General features: G+C 32.4%; 1 protein-coding gene across 4 annotated transcripts in view; it reads right to left on the bottom strand.

The window, feature by feature from the left end:
- Positions 1 to 16,046, bottom strand: part of CDK8 (cyclin dependent kinase 8) — a 123,501-nt gene that overhangs the window by 31,975 nt on the left and 75,480 nt on the right. For all 4 annotated transcript variants that reach the window (XM_074303614.1, XM_074303613.1, XM_074303612.1 and 1 more), the window contains exon 4: positions 5,975 to 6,115. In XM_074303614.1, the coding sequence (XP_074159715.1) occupies positions 5,975 to 6,115 (141 nt within the window). The remainder of the gene's footprint in view (positions 1 to 5,974; positions 6,116 to 16,046) is intronic.

The following is a 16,046-nucleotide window of genomic DNA, read 5'->3' on the forward strand; positions in this document are numbered from 1 at the left end:
ATAGTTTTCTGAAGAGTCCTTAAAATATCCTTGGAAAATCTCTGCTTGGTCATAAGGCCCCACAGAGCCTGGATTCAATTCAGTGGCTCTTTTGACATTCACACCCACTCCCAGCACCCAACTAATTAGGGCAATGATTAGACCAAGATTCCTGATGGCTCCTCCACAATACCACAGTTAGTCTGAGAAATCAAAAATGTCTGTCAGGAAAAAAAGCACAAATTTGGGTATTTTATTAAGTTCAGGCAATTGACAAGACAAACTTTAGAAGTACACACATAAAGATCCATCTATCCAAATCCCCTTGCTGGGGCCTTACCAATTACCCTGAAGGTTCTCTCACTATAATGCATATTGTTGGACTTCCTGGAAGGACCATTTTCTACTAAAAAGAACTGCACTAAGTAAGCCACCCACTCAGCAGAACCATGGGAAGTTCCTTACTGAGAGATGAAGGGGCTGAATGAGGCAATGAGAGGTAGTGGAGGGGAAGCACCTCAAGACAAGGACATTAATATTCTGGGTTCCAGATGAATGGTTAAGCACAATAATAAATAATAAACCACCTTCTAGCACTTGTTCCCCTGATTCAGGAAAGTATCAGCCTATCTCAGAAAACAAATAAGTATTCAACATATATTTTGGAATTCAATTGATTTTTGATGTTTGATGATCTGCCTTGGCAATTTAAGTAGAAAACTAGGGGGAGGGGGATTGTTTTGTTTTGTTTTATTTTTAATACTTGACCATACCTCTTATTGTAACTAGATCCCCAAATAAAGTTCTTTCTCCCAATAAAATCAGAAATCATGTCAACTAAAAGAAAAAACCACCAACTTTGAAAAGTAACAAGAAAATAAACTATTAAATTGGTTAGAAAAGAAATCTATCCTCAAAGAAAGTTGTGTTCTTCCTAGCTCTGTTCAAGTTTCACTTAATGCCAGTATTAGTGAAAAGTACTAAATGGACAGTTATGGAGACTAAATTTCTCTGGATATCTCCAAATCAGCTTATTTCTCAAAAATGTGCTGTGGGCTAAGAGCCCTATGCTAAAGAACCGGCTTTCAAGGTGAGAGAGGAATTTAGAAAATTATGCAAATATAATCTTCACTTGCTTTTTTCAAAATACCAGCAAATACAAAATAGTTATTTCCATGATAAGAAATTTTCTTATTTGGAGTTAAATTTACAAAAATTCTACCAAATTTATTTCTTCTACAACACTGAATTCCATACTCTTTATTGTAAACTTCTTGACCAAATTTGAGACCACAATCACTGTTCCTTCCCCAGTTTCCATTTCCCTTCTCTCTTCAAGATGCTTTCCCAACAAAAAGGATGGAGGTTCAGGGAAAAAAGAAAGGAAAATCCAAGGTGGGAGGCAGGAATACCCTTTTCTTATTAAGGATGTCTTCCCCCCAAAAAAAATTAGAATTAAAATTAACAAATTCATTTTTTATTCAAAAGTTTGTTTCTTCATTCATTCTTTCACATCTCTAAGTATATAAGTATAATTGGATAATGCAGTTTTCTATTTTGAAACAAAGTAACTAGGTCCTTCATTATTTGGCATCTCCCATTGAAATCACTGCTTAAAATATTTCTACAAAGTTTAAATCTTTATTTCCCAGCATCCTATTTTTGTTCAAGATGACACCACCACAAAGCAGGGTAAGAAATTTTTATCTCAGTTAAAAATTTGACAATAGATAACAATGGTAACTTTGTTAGAAAAAGTATGATTACATTTGTAACTAAAAGTAAAAAGTTACAATTCCCTCATGAATGTCAAATCAATATAACTCCTAAATCTTCTATTTTCATAACAGTGTTTTCTTTTAGTTCTTAAAAAAATTAGTGTCCACATGAGTTGATTCTATTTATCACAAGTTAACACTATAATAGAGCTTCACCGTAACATCATTTTTAGAGATCAGTGAGTCCACCTTATAAGCCATTCCTTTTGACAAGTAAATAATCAAATGTCACTGATTAGAAACAAAGCTTTAATATGTTAAACCCCATATAACTAGACTATGTACAACTTGCACAATGTATATTAAATTAATTAAAACAAAAGCACAGTGTTAAACTATAATGTTCATTTTTTAATTTCTTGACACAAATCATATGTTTCATGTGTATTATTTACAAAGCAGAACAGTCAGAGGTTGGAACAGGTAGTGGATGAGTGAGCCAAAGCAAGGCAAGATGTTTTTTGTGTTGGTCCTAAAGTAGTAGAGTCTTGAAAGAATCATTGTTATGCATGCAATTACTATCTATAACTACCCTTAAATACTTACATAATATTGAATATTTAAAGTGCTGGGCTGGTAATTTGTATGTGGATACTAAAAAGCATTTCATACTAGACCAAGAGGTCCCATCTTTAAGAAAATACTTAGTACTTGCCTCCAAGGGCAAGAGGCAAAAATTGGCAAATATTAAACATCCTAAAGTAACAGTTCAATGGGTATTAGGTGTTTATCTCTTTCTAATAGCTTTTTAGTAGAATCTCTGGGGTTCTCTAAGTATACCATCATATCATCTGCAAAGAGTGAAAATTTGGTTTCCTCATTACCTATTCTACTTTCTTTAATCTCTTTTTCATCTGTTATTACAGAAGCTAGCATTTCTAACACAATAGTGAATAGTAATGGTAATAGTGGGTGACTTTGTTTCAATCCTGATTTGATTGGGAATGGTTCCAGTTTATTACCATTACGTATGATGCTTTACTGATGGGTTTAAATAGATGCTATTGACTATTTTAAGGAAAAGTCCATTTATTCCTATATTCTCTAGTGTTTTAAAGAGGAATGGGTGTTAGATTTTATCAAATGCTTTTTCTGCATCTATTGAGATAATCATATGGTTTTTGTTAATTTGGTTATTGATATAATTAATTATGTTTTCCTAATATTGAACCAGTCCTACATTCCTGGTATAAATCCTTGGTCATGGTGTATTATCCTGGGGATGATTTTCTATAATCTTTTTGCTAATATTTTATTTAAGATTTTGGCATCAATATTCATTAGGGAGATTGGTCTATAATTTTCTTTTTATGTTTTTGTCCTACCTGGTTTAGGTATTAGTACCAAGTCTGTGTCATAAAAGGAATTTGGTAGGACTCCTTCAATCTCTATTTTTTCAAATAGTTTATATAGCAGTGGAGTTAATTGTTCTTAAAATATTTGGTAGAATTCACATGTAAATCCATCTGGTCCTGGGGATTTTTTTCTTAGGGAGTTGGTTAATAGTTTGTTCTGTTTCTTTTTCTAAAATGGGACTATTTAACCAATTTACTTCTCCCTCTGTCAATCTCGGCAACAGTTATCAAATGTATTGGCATAAAGTTGGGCAAAGTAACTCCTAATTATTGCTCTAATTTCTTCATTAGTGGAAAGTTCTGCCTTTTCATTTTTAAGACTCACAATTTGATTTTCCTCTTTCCTTTTTCTAATTAAATTTACCAAGGGTTTATCTATTTTGTTAGTTTTTTCATAGAACCAACTCTTAGTTTTATTAACTCAATAGATTTTTTTACTTTCAATTTCATTAATCTCTCCTTTTATTTTTAGAATTTCAAGTTTAGTGTTTGATTGGGGTTTTTAAAATTTGCTCTATTTTTAGCTTTTTTAGTTTCAAGCCTAATTCATTGATTTTCTCTTTCTCTATTTTATGCAAGTAGGCCTCTAGAGATATAAAATTTCCTCATTACTGCTTTGGCTGCATCCCACACATTTTGATATGTCACCTCATTATTGCCATTCTCTTAGGTAAAATTATTAATTGTGTCTATGATTTGCTGTTTCACCCATTCATTCTTTAGGATGATATTATTTAGTTTTCAATGACTTTTTAGTCTATTTTCCCCAGGTGTTTATCTCTAAAACACACAAGGAGGACATAAGAGCAACAATCGAGCTAAGACACATGGGATTTCATATGAAACAAATGAAATATATGATAGAGGCAATACTAACCAAACTATATATAATATCTAGTAAAAGAAAAATCTCTATTAAATATGTCGACAAATAAATGAGACATGGGATAGTATACATTCTATAGTGTTTCTACTTCATAGTAGTGAAGATGTCTACCAAAAAATGAATAGCTTTGACATAAGAAATAGATTTTATTATCATAATTTAAATAGAATTATTCTACCTGTGCTGAATTCACTCTATAGACAAACAGCATTTAGACGCAAGAATATTATGTATACTTTTATACATTAATCAAAATAACTAGGAGAAAAATTAGGTCCATGGTATACATTTGTTAAACAACTAAACACACACAAATAAAAAAAGAAGTTCAATATGAAAAGGATCACAATGAAATGAAATATAATACCTTTGCATTTGCTTAAAATTTATTTGGACAGTGGGGTGGGGGGTAGGAGATACTGGCAGAAAGCATGTCTTCAGTATATATTTTTATATTTTGTTCTTTTGATGTCACAGAAATGGACAGGGATTAAAAATTAATCATATCTTCTAATATATCATTCCTTCCTTAATTACTGTCTTTCAACCTTTTATATTTTAAAATCAATTTAAAATTCAAATCTGTAATAAATTGTACAGTCTAAATCTTTACTACCATAAAACTTTCTAATCTATTAAAAATACTTTAAATATAGGATAAAGTACTTTCACTTTTCATAATCTATTTTAAACATTTCCTGGGGAACAAGAACAGGAGGTAAAATAACCATCATTAAACACACTTTAAGGGGATTATTGAAGTAAGATTAAAGATCGAGAAGATAAGACACTGAAATAGCTAATTTGAAGGCCAGAGCCTTAATGAATTAAATATAAAGAAGTCTGGAATCAGATTCTATATGGGTTTTTCTAGCACATTACTAAAATACCTATTAGGAAACTACAATTATAATTTACAGTACTGTACTCAGAATTGTTTGAAACAAATGAATTATTAAAAACCTCACTTGCTTTTAAAGTAAAAATAAAAAACTTCCACATAATTCTGAAGTATGTTCAATAAGAAAGGATAAGTCCAATTTAGACAATTTAACTCTATTAATATTCAGGATGAAATAATATGGTAGACAGAAAATAACAGGTAAATATATATATATTTCACACACACACACAGAAACAGAGAGAGTATTCCTATAGAAAAAAAATTAAAGAACTTATAGAAGACTTGGTCAAATTTTAAAAGATACTTATTTTTGAAAATCAGGGTATTTTGATAAATCACTAAAAAAAAAAAAAAAAAAAAAAAAAAGACAGCATTCTCTACAAATAATGAAAGTTTTCTAATCAAAAGACTTCTATATAATTGGTAGGATAACAAAATGAAGAGTTTGGTTTTTTTGTTTTGTTTTTTGTTTTGTTTTTTTTGCTGAGGCAATTGGAGCTAAGTGACTTGTCCAGGGAAACACAGCCAGGAAGTGTTAAGTGTCTAAGGCCACATTTGAACTTAGGTTCTCCTGACTTCAGGGCTGGTGCTCTATCCACTACATTAACTAGCTGCCCCCAAAATGATATAGTCTTTTTCTATTATTACATCACAGTTGTTCTCCAGATTTGTGTAAAGTTATTCATAAATCTATTCACTTTCCAGTGTTCTCCTGGTATATAACAGGCATTTAATAAATGTTATTTAATAAATGATCTAACTAAAACAAACCTTTATTTCTCACATGCACTCACATATACGTGTGTGTGTGTGTGTGTGTGTGTGTGTGTGTGTGTGTGTGTGTGTGTGTGAGAGAGAGAGAGAGAGAGAGAGAGAGAGAGAGAGAAAGAGTAGGAAGCTCTATATAAATTTGGGCAATGTTTTTTTTAGGTTCCTACACATTCTTTATCCCTAAAAGTTAGCTAGCCTAGAGCCTTAGCTCATGAAAATGTTTAAGCTCTAAAGGCAACTAGTAAAGCAACCTGTAAATGTGCTCCTTACCAGGTTCAAACTCCACTGAAGATCAACTTACCAAATCCCTGTGCAACACCCAGTTAGCATGCAGGTAGTGAATACCATCTAGGATCTGATATAATAGTGACTTGACCATTCCCCGAGGTAACTGAACTGGCTTCTTGTTTGCTTTAGAAGCTCTGTGAAACTTGATTATGTGCTAAAAGAAAGAAAAAAATATCAATAGATTCAGAAAAAGGAAAAAAAGACACTTTGATGTGTAACAATTTACTGACAGAAAACCTTCAGACTCCTCATGATACCTGCCAATATCACTCCATACTCTTCTAAATAATTCAAGCAACTTCAACATTTCCAAATAACTGTGTTAAGGGTCCAAATAGTTTACTATACACAATAAAAAATATAAATGATGGTCAGAAAATAAATGGAAATTTAGAGGAATTGTAGATTTTATGATTTCATTTAAAAATATGACTAATATATAATCATTTCTTTTGAGAACATTCCATTCTGATTTGTCTAATGAAATACCAGAAGAATTTTACCAAGAAAATTTGTAATGTACTCTGATAAACCAAGTATTTTGGCTATTATAATAGTACTATATATGTATAACACATTGGTAACATTGAAGATAATTTAAGCCAGGCAAGACCCTTCTATTTTTGTAACAAACAAGTAAATATTAACAACAAAAGATCAGCAACAATGACTTATATTCACATGAGAAATTTACAGAAAACAGTTGAAGAATTGGGTTAATAATAATTCAAGGAAAAACAAAAAGGCTGTTTTTTCTACATCTGACAGGAATTTTGAAGGGTGTCATATTCTTCTTGGGCCCTACTAAAAATTCAATTTCACAACCAAATCTTATTTCTTTATTAAAGCTGTTTATTTACAAAACATATACATGGGCAATTTTTCTTTTTTCTTTTTTTTTTTTTATATTTTATTTATAAATTCTTTTTTGACAGTATATATGCATGAGTAATTTTTTTAAATAACATTATCCCTTGTATTCATTTTTCCACATTATCCCCTCCCTCCTTCCACTCCTTCCCCTCAATGACAGGCAATCCCATACATCTTCAATGTGTATTACACACATTATATGTGTGTAAATATACATGGGCAATTTTTCAACACTGACCCTTTCAAAGCTTTCTGTTCCAAATTATCCCCTCCTTCTTCCCACCTCCCCTAGATGCCAGATAGTCCAATACATGTTAAATATGTTAAAATATATGTTAAATCCAATATATGTATACATATTTATACAGTTATCTTGCTATACTAGAAAAATCGGATCAAGAAGGGGGGGAAAAAAACTGGGAAAGAAAACAAAATTCAAGTAAACAACAACAAAAAAAGACAATGCTATATTGTGATCCACATTTAGTTCCACAGTCCTCTCTCTGGATATAGATGGCTCTCTTCATCACTGAACAACTGGAACTGGTCTGAATCATCTCATTGTAAGAGAGCCACGTCCATCAGAATTGATCATCATATAGTCTTGTTGTTGCCATATATAATGATTTCCTAGTTCTGCTCATTTCACTTAGCATCAGTTCATGTAAGTCTCTCCAGGTCTCTCTGAAATCATCCTGCTGGTCCTTTCTTTTTTTATTTATTTTTTAATCTCCAGCTTTATATTTTTTATTTTTAAAAATAGTTTTATTTACCAGATATATACATGGGTAATTTTACAGCCTTGACAATTGCCAAACCTTTTGTTCTAATTTTCCCCTCCTTCCCACCCCCCCAAGATGGCAGGTTGACCAATACATGTTAAATATGTTAAAGTATAAATTAATACAATATATGTATACATGTCCAAACAGTTGTTTTGCTGTACAAAAAGAACTGGATTTTGAAATAGTGTGAAAAATCAAAAATGCAGGCGGACAAAAATAGAGGGAATGGGGATTCTATGTAGTGGTTCATAGTCATCTCCCAGAGTTCTTTCACTGTGTGTAGCTGGTTTAGTTCATTACTGCTCTATTAGAATTGATTTGGTTCATCTCACTGTTGAAGATGTCCATGTCCATCAGAATTGATCATCATATAGTATTGTTGTTGAACTATATAATGATCTCTTGGTCCTGCTCATTTCACTCAGCATCAGTTCATGTAAATCTCTCCAGGTCTTTCTGAAATCATTCTGTTGGTCATTTCTTACAGAATAATAATACTCCATAATATTCATATACCACAATGTATTCAGCCATTCTCCAATTGATGGGCATTCACTCAATTTCCAGTTTCTGGCCACTACAAAGAGAGCTGCCACAAACATTCTTGCACATACAGGTCCCCTTCCCTTTTTTACGATCTCTTTGGGATATAAGCCCAGTAGTAAAACTGCTGGGTCAAAGGGTATGCACAGTTTGATAACTCTTTGAGCATAGTTCCAAATTGCTCTCCAGAATGGCTATATCTGTTCACAATTCCACCAACAAATGTATCAGTGTCTCTGTTTTCCCACATGCCCTCCAACATTGAACATTATCTTTCCCTATCATTCTAGCCAATCTGACAGATGTGTAGTGGTATCTCAGAGTTGTCTTAATTTACATTTCTCTGATTAATAATGATTTAGAGCATCTTTTCATATAACTAGAAATAGTTTCAATTTCTTCATCTGAGAATTGTCTATTCATATCAATTGGAGAATGACTTGATTTCTTATAAATTAGAGTCAATTCTCTATATATTTTGGAAATGAGGCCTTTATCAGAACCTTTGGATGTAAAACTGTTTTCCCAGTTTATTGTTTCTCCTCTAATCTTATCTGCATTAGTTTTGTTTGTACAAAAACTTTTCAACTTTGATTAAAGTCTTCAATTTTGTGATCAATAATGATCTCTAGTTCTTCTTTGGACATACATTCATTCCTCTTCCACAGGTCTGAGAGGTAAACTATCCTATATAACTATATATTTATAATCTCATCCTTTATGCCTAAGTCATGAACCCATTTTGACCTGATTTTGGTATACGGTGTTAAGTGTGGGTCAATGCCTAGATTCTGCCATATAAATTTCCAATTTTCCTACTGGTCCTTTCTTACAGAAAAATAATATTCCATATCATTCATATACCATACTTTATTCAGCCATTCTCCAATTGATGGGTATCCACTCAGTTTCCACTTTCTAGCCTACCACAAAGGACTGCCACAAACATTTTTGCACATACAGCTCCCTTTCCCTCCTTTAAGATCTCTTTGGGATATAAGCCCAGTAGAACCATTGCTGGGTCAAAGGGTATGCAGTTTGATAACTTTTTGAGTATAGTTCTAAACTGCTCTCCAGAATGGCTGGATCTGCTCACAAGTCCACCAACAATGTATCAATGTCCCAGTTTTCCCATATTCCATTATCTTTTCCTGTCAGCCAATCTGACAGGTGTGTCTTGGTATCTCAGAGTTGTCTTGATTTGCATTTCTCTGATCAATAGTGATTTGGAGCACCTTTTTCATATGACTACAAATAGTTTTAATTTCTTCATGTGAAAATTGTATCTTCATATCCTTTGACCATTTATCAACTGGAGAATGGCTTGAATTCTTCTAAGTTTGAGTCAATTTTCTATATATTTTAGAAATGAGGACTTCATCAGAACCTTTGAATGTAAAAATGTTTTCCAGTTTATTGCTTCCCTACTAATCTTGTCTGCATTAGTTTTGTTTGTACAAAAATTTTTAAACTTAATATAATCAAAATCATCCATTTTATGATCAATAATGATCTCTAGTTCTCCTTTGGTCACAAATTCCTTCATTCTCCACAGATTTGAGAGATAAACTATCCTATATTGTTCTAATTTGTTTATGATATCATTCTTTATGTCTAGATCATGAACCCATTTTGACATTATCTTGTATATGGTATTAGATGTAGGTCAATGACTAGTTTCTGTCATACTAGTTTCCAATTTTCCCAGCAGTTTTTGTCAAATACTGAATTCTTATCCGAAGAGCTGGGGATCTTTTGGTTTTTGTCAAACACTAGTCAAATCTTTTTAAAACTATTAATTAAAAAGTTTACATAAAAAATGTAGACAGTAGATAAATAATGCTGTTTTCTTCTCTCCCTTATCACCAGAAGACAATGAATTAGTAGAAGATAGGACTGCTTGACATATATTAGGTGCTTAAAAAGAAGCTTGATATACAAACTGAACAGAAATATGCCTAGACAACTAGAAGTCAATAACTTAAATTTTAAAATTGGAAAGGCTTATATGCCTAAGGTAACAAAGACCATACATAATAAAGGAAGATATAGAATAAAAGATGATAGAAATGACCATACAAGCTAATTAAAATTGACATTATTTGGAGGAAAAGAAGAATCACTAAGTTGAAAACATATAAGTTTGGAATTTAAAGTTTTAAATAAGAATGACACAAATACTTGTAATTACAACACGAAATATTCTACAAAAGCATGAAAGAGGTGCAGAATAAATTGCTCACAAAGAAATACCATACAAGCTAGTTTTCAAAAGTAGGAAAGAATTCAGCAGATTGAGGTGGGGTTGAGTTAGGGAGAGTACTGAAAGAGCAGGCATGCTGGAGGGACAGAGAGGAGTCCAATTTGGATGGAACACAGATGGACAAAGGTAGAGTAGTGCCAGAATTTGTAAGGTCTTAATTATTAGGCAAAGATATCTGAGCTTGACTCAGTATTCTAATGACTGCCTCAATTTGACTCTTCTTCCTAAAGGAAAAATGAATCTTCCCCTTTTTCTAATCTTTCCTTTCTCTTTGACTGATCACTTTTAATGTTGATCATATTCTAACTTCCATTTAGAGTTATTTAAATATATCTTTTCTTACCAAGGATTTTACAATTTTCACAGCCTCCTAGATCAATGCTTTGCAAATAGTAAGTGCCAGTGAATTGAATTAAGCTCAAAATTCTAAGACCTCTTAATAGTTTACTGCTGCTTTGTCTTTAGAAAAATATACATCAGGCATATATATGTGAGTTAGATTGAATAGGCTTTTATAGCTGGTAGGGGGAAAAAAGGAAGATGAGAAAGAAATCTCCTATAAAAAATTAAAATCCTGACATCGTACTCCTTTTAATCAGATACTGAAAAGTTATTGGGATCATGAGAATGAAATGATGGATAGTGAAAAGACATGTCTATCAGAAGAAGCAATTTGGTCATAAAAGACATAACTATTTGTATAAAGTTTGATTTTATTAATAAGGAAAATGGAAAAGGCAAGAATATCTAAGTGATGTGATTAGCTTATATGATAATATATTATTCCATTTTCCTCATTTTCTTTTTCTTCTCCCAAATTTATTTTATTTAAAGAAACAGAATAAGAAAAAAACAGAAAAGAAATACAAAACAAAATGAAACATTGCCATGTGCCCAGCAGAACATCAGGGAGGATTCAAAAACATATAACAACAAATACCAGTTCAAGAAAGTATATGTACAGATATATAAAAGTTAGTAAAAGAAATTATATTCATGAGTGTGCATATTTTCTTGACTTCTTTATAAATTGTTCTTTTATTCTCTGCTGCATATCTTTTTTACTTTATTCTTTTTTTCCCCTTTCATTCCCCACTCCCCACCTCCAAGCAGGCTATAATTAAAAAAGGATACATTTATACATTTGTAGATATTTACATACACATATACACACACATATCTTTCTTATTCTTGCTAACTCTTTGCTTTAATTCTGCTCCTAATTTGCCCTGCTGTAACTTAACTTTCCCCCACCCAAGGATATCTCCCCTGTCTTCTTCCCTCACTCTTTGCTTCCTTGTTTCTTTCTTTCTTGTTTCTTTACAGATTTTGGAAGGTGCTATATCCTTCATAGTGTATAAGTAGTGCAGCCTATTGAAGCCATTCCCAATGTGAATTTTTCAGAACTACGAGTGCTTCATCCCTCTTCTAATGCCTCTGTATCTATCCTTCTGCATCTCATTTGTATAAAAAAAATTACTATTTTATCTTGACTCTACCCCAATCTTTCTCTTGAGCTGTTTGTTGTATTGCTGATGTCAATCTTTTTTGTTTTTTTGGGTTTTTTTCCAAATTCTTATTATAGCTTTTTATTTATAAGATATATGCATGGGCAATTTTACAGCACTGACAATTGCCAAGCTTTTTGTTCCAATTTTTCCCCTCCTTTCTCCCACCCCCCCCTCCCCAAGATGGCAAGTTGACCAATACTTGTTACATATGTTAAAGTATAAATTAAATACAATATATGTATACATGTCCAAACAGTTATTTTGCTGTACAAAAAGAATAGGACTTTGAAATAGTGTACAATTAGTCTGTGAAGGAAATAAAAAATGCAGGTGGACAAAAATAGGGGTATTGGAAATTCTATGTAGTGGTTCATAGTCATCTCCCAAAGTTCTTTCGCTGGGCATAACTGGTTCAGTTCATTACTGCTCTATAGGAACTGATTTGGTTCATCTCATTGTTGAAGACGGCCACATCCATCAGAATTGATCATCATATAGTATTTTTGTTGAAGTATATAATGATCTCCTGGTCTTGCCCATTTCACTCAGCAGTTGATGTCAATCTTAAACATGTTTTTTCCAACATAAATTTCCAATACAAAAACAAAAACAAAACAAAAAAACAAAAAACATTTTGTCCATGTTAAATTCCTTGAAATTGATCTTTTATATTAGCTCTTATATGTAAAATTTTCTAATAAGTTCTGGTTTGGTTGATATAAAGTTCTGAAAATCTCCAAGATTCACTGAATGACCATTTTTTCTCATTCAATATTATAGATAATTTTGCTGGACATTTTTGGCCACAGGCCTAGTTCTTTTGATTGTCTGTAGATATGAGTTCAGAACTGTGGTCTTTTACTGTAGCTGCTAATAAGTCCTATACAATTTTAATGGTAGCTCCAGCATATTTGAACTGTTTTCTTGTTTCTTAGAAATTTTTCTCTTTTGTTCTTATGTGTTTTCCACAAAGGATCTCCTTGAGGTGATGATCAGTGGATTTTTTCTCTATTTCTACTTTCCCCTAATGTTCTAATCACTCTAAGTCAATCTTCTTGGATTATTTCTAAAATTATTGTGTCATGGTCCTTTTTTTGGTCACAACTTTCTGGCAGTCCAATTATTCTTATATTTTCCTCTTCTTGATCTGCTCTCTAAATCTATTTTTTTAATAAGATATTTTATATTCTGTTCTATTTGTTTCATCCTTTATAATCTGTTTTGTTCTTTCTTGGTCTCTCATTAGTTTCACTGGCTTCCCCTTGTCTATTCTAATTTTCAAAGAGTTATTTTCATCTTTAAAACTCTGTATCTTCTTTTCTAGGTGGTTAACATTTTTTTCATAATCTTTTTGTTTTACTTGGATGGTTATCTTTATTGTTATTTTACTACTATTTTTAGGTTTTCCTCAATGTCACTCATTTGATTTTTAAGTTCTTCTATACATTCTCTCTGGGTAGGGAGCCATTTCACATTACTCTTTGGAGTAGAAACTGTTCTTACTTCAGTATCTCCTCTGAAGATGAACTCCAGACCCCCAGTCTTCCATGTTCCCATATTATGTTTCTAGAGTGGGATTCTTTAAGAGGTATTAGTGTACCTCTAATCCTGTGGTAGGGAAATGGTGTCTCTGGCTTCTCTTCAGCTCTTCCCTCTGACCAGGAACTCCAAACCAAGAACTCCACCCTCCTTCAAATAGCTGCAGCCAGCAACATCCTAGCCCCATTGCTTCTGCACAAACCAGATGCTGGTTCCTTGTTGCCCAGGGCCACATGCAGCAGAATGTGTGCATGTATATGCAGATGGATCTGGCATTCTAATCAGTGAAGTCCCCCTCAGTCTTCCTGGCCTCAGACCTGGTTTCCACAAGCAGCTCCCAAGGTGAGCTTCTCTGCACTCCCTGCTGAGACTCCAGCCAAACCCAGCTCATTCCAGGGCTTCCCACTGTTTCTATGGAGCTATCCTGAAGGTGTATGCACTTCATATGGGTTAATCCCAGACCTAGGTCTTTCTTCAACATCTTCATGGGTTGTTAACAAGAAAATCGCTGTTCTACCCAACTTCCCCAAGTCTTCTTGATTTTTTCACATGTCTAAGTCTATGTTCACCTTGAGCCACAAATCTCTTCTATTTGTGGGAGAAATTGGGAGAGCTTGAAATTTACCAACCTACTCCAGGAATCCTCCCCCTCTCTCATTTTCCAAAGCATATAATAATGCAAAAACTATATTAAACCTCATTAACCTAGAATGCTTTATTATTTACTTTAATGAACAATATCAATGCCATGGAGCTGGGTTTAAAACTTCAAACACACACACACACACACACACAAATACTTCTTAATTCATTCTATAACTATGCTATTTAGCTTTAGTAAACTCTATAATGTTTGGATTTTTAGTTTGTTTTTAAAGATGACAGAATGAAAAAAAAAAACAGAATGAAACAAGTATTCAGGCAGAAAGGAATCAAATGAATGCTTCTAGCTTCTTCCTAATATCTACAAAATAAATTTATTTTTCTAGGTAGACATATAACTACATAATCAGCACAAAAGTTCTGTAAAAGTAATAACAAAAATAAAACTAAATCAGGGCAGCTAGGTGGCACAGTGGATAGAACACCAGCCCTGAAGTCAGGAGGACCTGAGTTCAAATCTGGCCTCAGACACTTAACACTTCCTAGCTGTATGATTCTGGGCAAGTTACTTAAACCCAATGCCTGAGAAAAAGAAATAAATAAATAAAACTAAATCAAAGATGAATTGTGGAAAAGTTATCCCCTTTCTTTGTATGGTCCACAGAATTAGATTGTTCACTTATTCCAAACATATCAGTTGTTTTTGACCACATATGTCTTTGACTCACAAATCTATTGGTAATTAGGAGGGAGCTAACATCAAAGTAATGAATCATGAAATTAGAATTATAAAAATTTGGATATACTATTAATGTTTCCTTAATATAAACCACTTAAGGCTTCTCTAATTGCTATGCTAACCATGGCTGATTGGACAAAGAGGATTTTGGGGGATTAGGGGGGGGGAGAGGGTTAATTTTGATTCCCCTAAATTTTACCATGGTTTAAATGCTACTTGAAAAAGTTCTTAGGCTGCTTAGTTAAAAAGTCAACTATTTCTTAGATGTTAAATGATTCAAAGTTGGTTCTGTGAGCTAGTTAAATTAATTCAAAAACTTTAGTTGTAATATAATTATTTAAAGGACTACTTCTTTTCTATTCTTTGAACATCCAGAATTCTCACTTTTTATTTTCATTTTACATTATTGACATTTACTGCATTTTTTCAACTGAAAATGCTAGTATGTCTCTCAAAACAAATCTGAAATATGAAAAAAAATTAGCTCTAAGACAAAAATAAAACTTGTAAAAACAATATTAAAAAGGCATGCATTTACAGATGTAAACTGCTAATTTTGTTCATAGATCAGAAAGCTATATATCTATCTATATATTTTCAGAGAGATCTCATTTTACAAAATAGAACTTTCTACAAGGATTTTTCCATGCAAAATATATGCATAATTCCAGAAAGTATAATGTTAAATAACATTTTTGATGAATGATACAATTACATCAAAAAAGTGATTTCCTTTATGTATAATTAATAACTAAATTACATAGTCAACCAAGGCATGATCATATGAACAAGATTTTAAAGTTTTTAATGAAATGACCCTAATATAACCTCTCTTTTCCTCCAAATTTGAATTAAACAAAATCACTTTGACTAGTTTTTCCCACTCTGCCTTTTGTATTAGGAGGCCAGGATTAAAAGAGTAATCTGGCATTGTCTCCTATTATTTTGTTTTATACTTCCTCTGCCCAAATTAGGGTCCAAATCCATCTGTGGTGCTTGCTTATACAGTTAGACAAGACATGAAATTTTTCCCCTCCGAATTTAACTCTCAAAATAAGTGTTTATGTTTTTGTATGTTTATTTTAGAACACAATTTTATCATAAGCATATAGGATAATGAATATCCATAAAAGAATCTATATATGCACTTGGATATATATTTGAATCTTTTTTCTAAAATATGCTATGCTATTTCTCTTTACACAAAAGACAAAAGATAGTGACACAAA

This window comes from Sminthopsis crassicaudata, chromosome 3 (genome assembly GCF_048593235.1).
Source record: "Sminthopsis crassicaudata isolate SCR6 chromosome 3, ASM4859323v1, whole genome shotgun sequence".
In the NCBI taxonomy this organism is placed as follows: domain Eukaryota; kingdom Metazoa; phylum Chordata; class Mammalia; order Dasyuromorphia; family Dasyuridae; genus Sminthopsis; species Sminthopsis crassicaudata.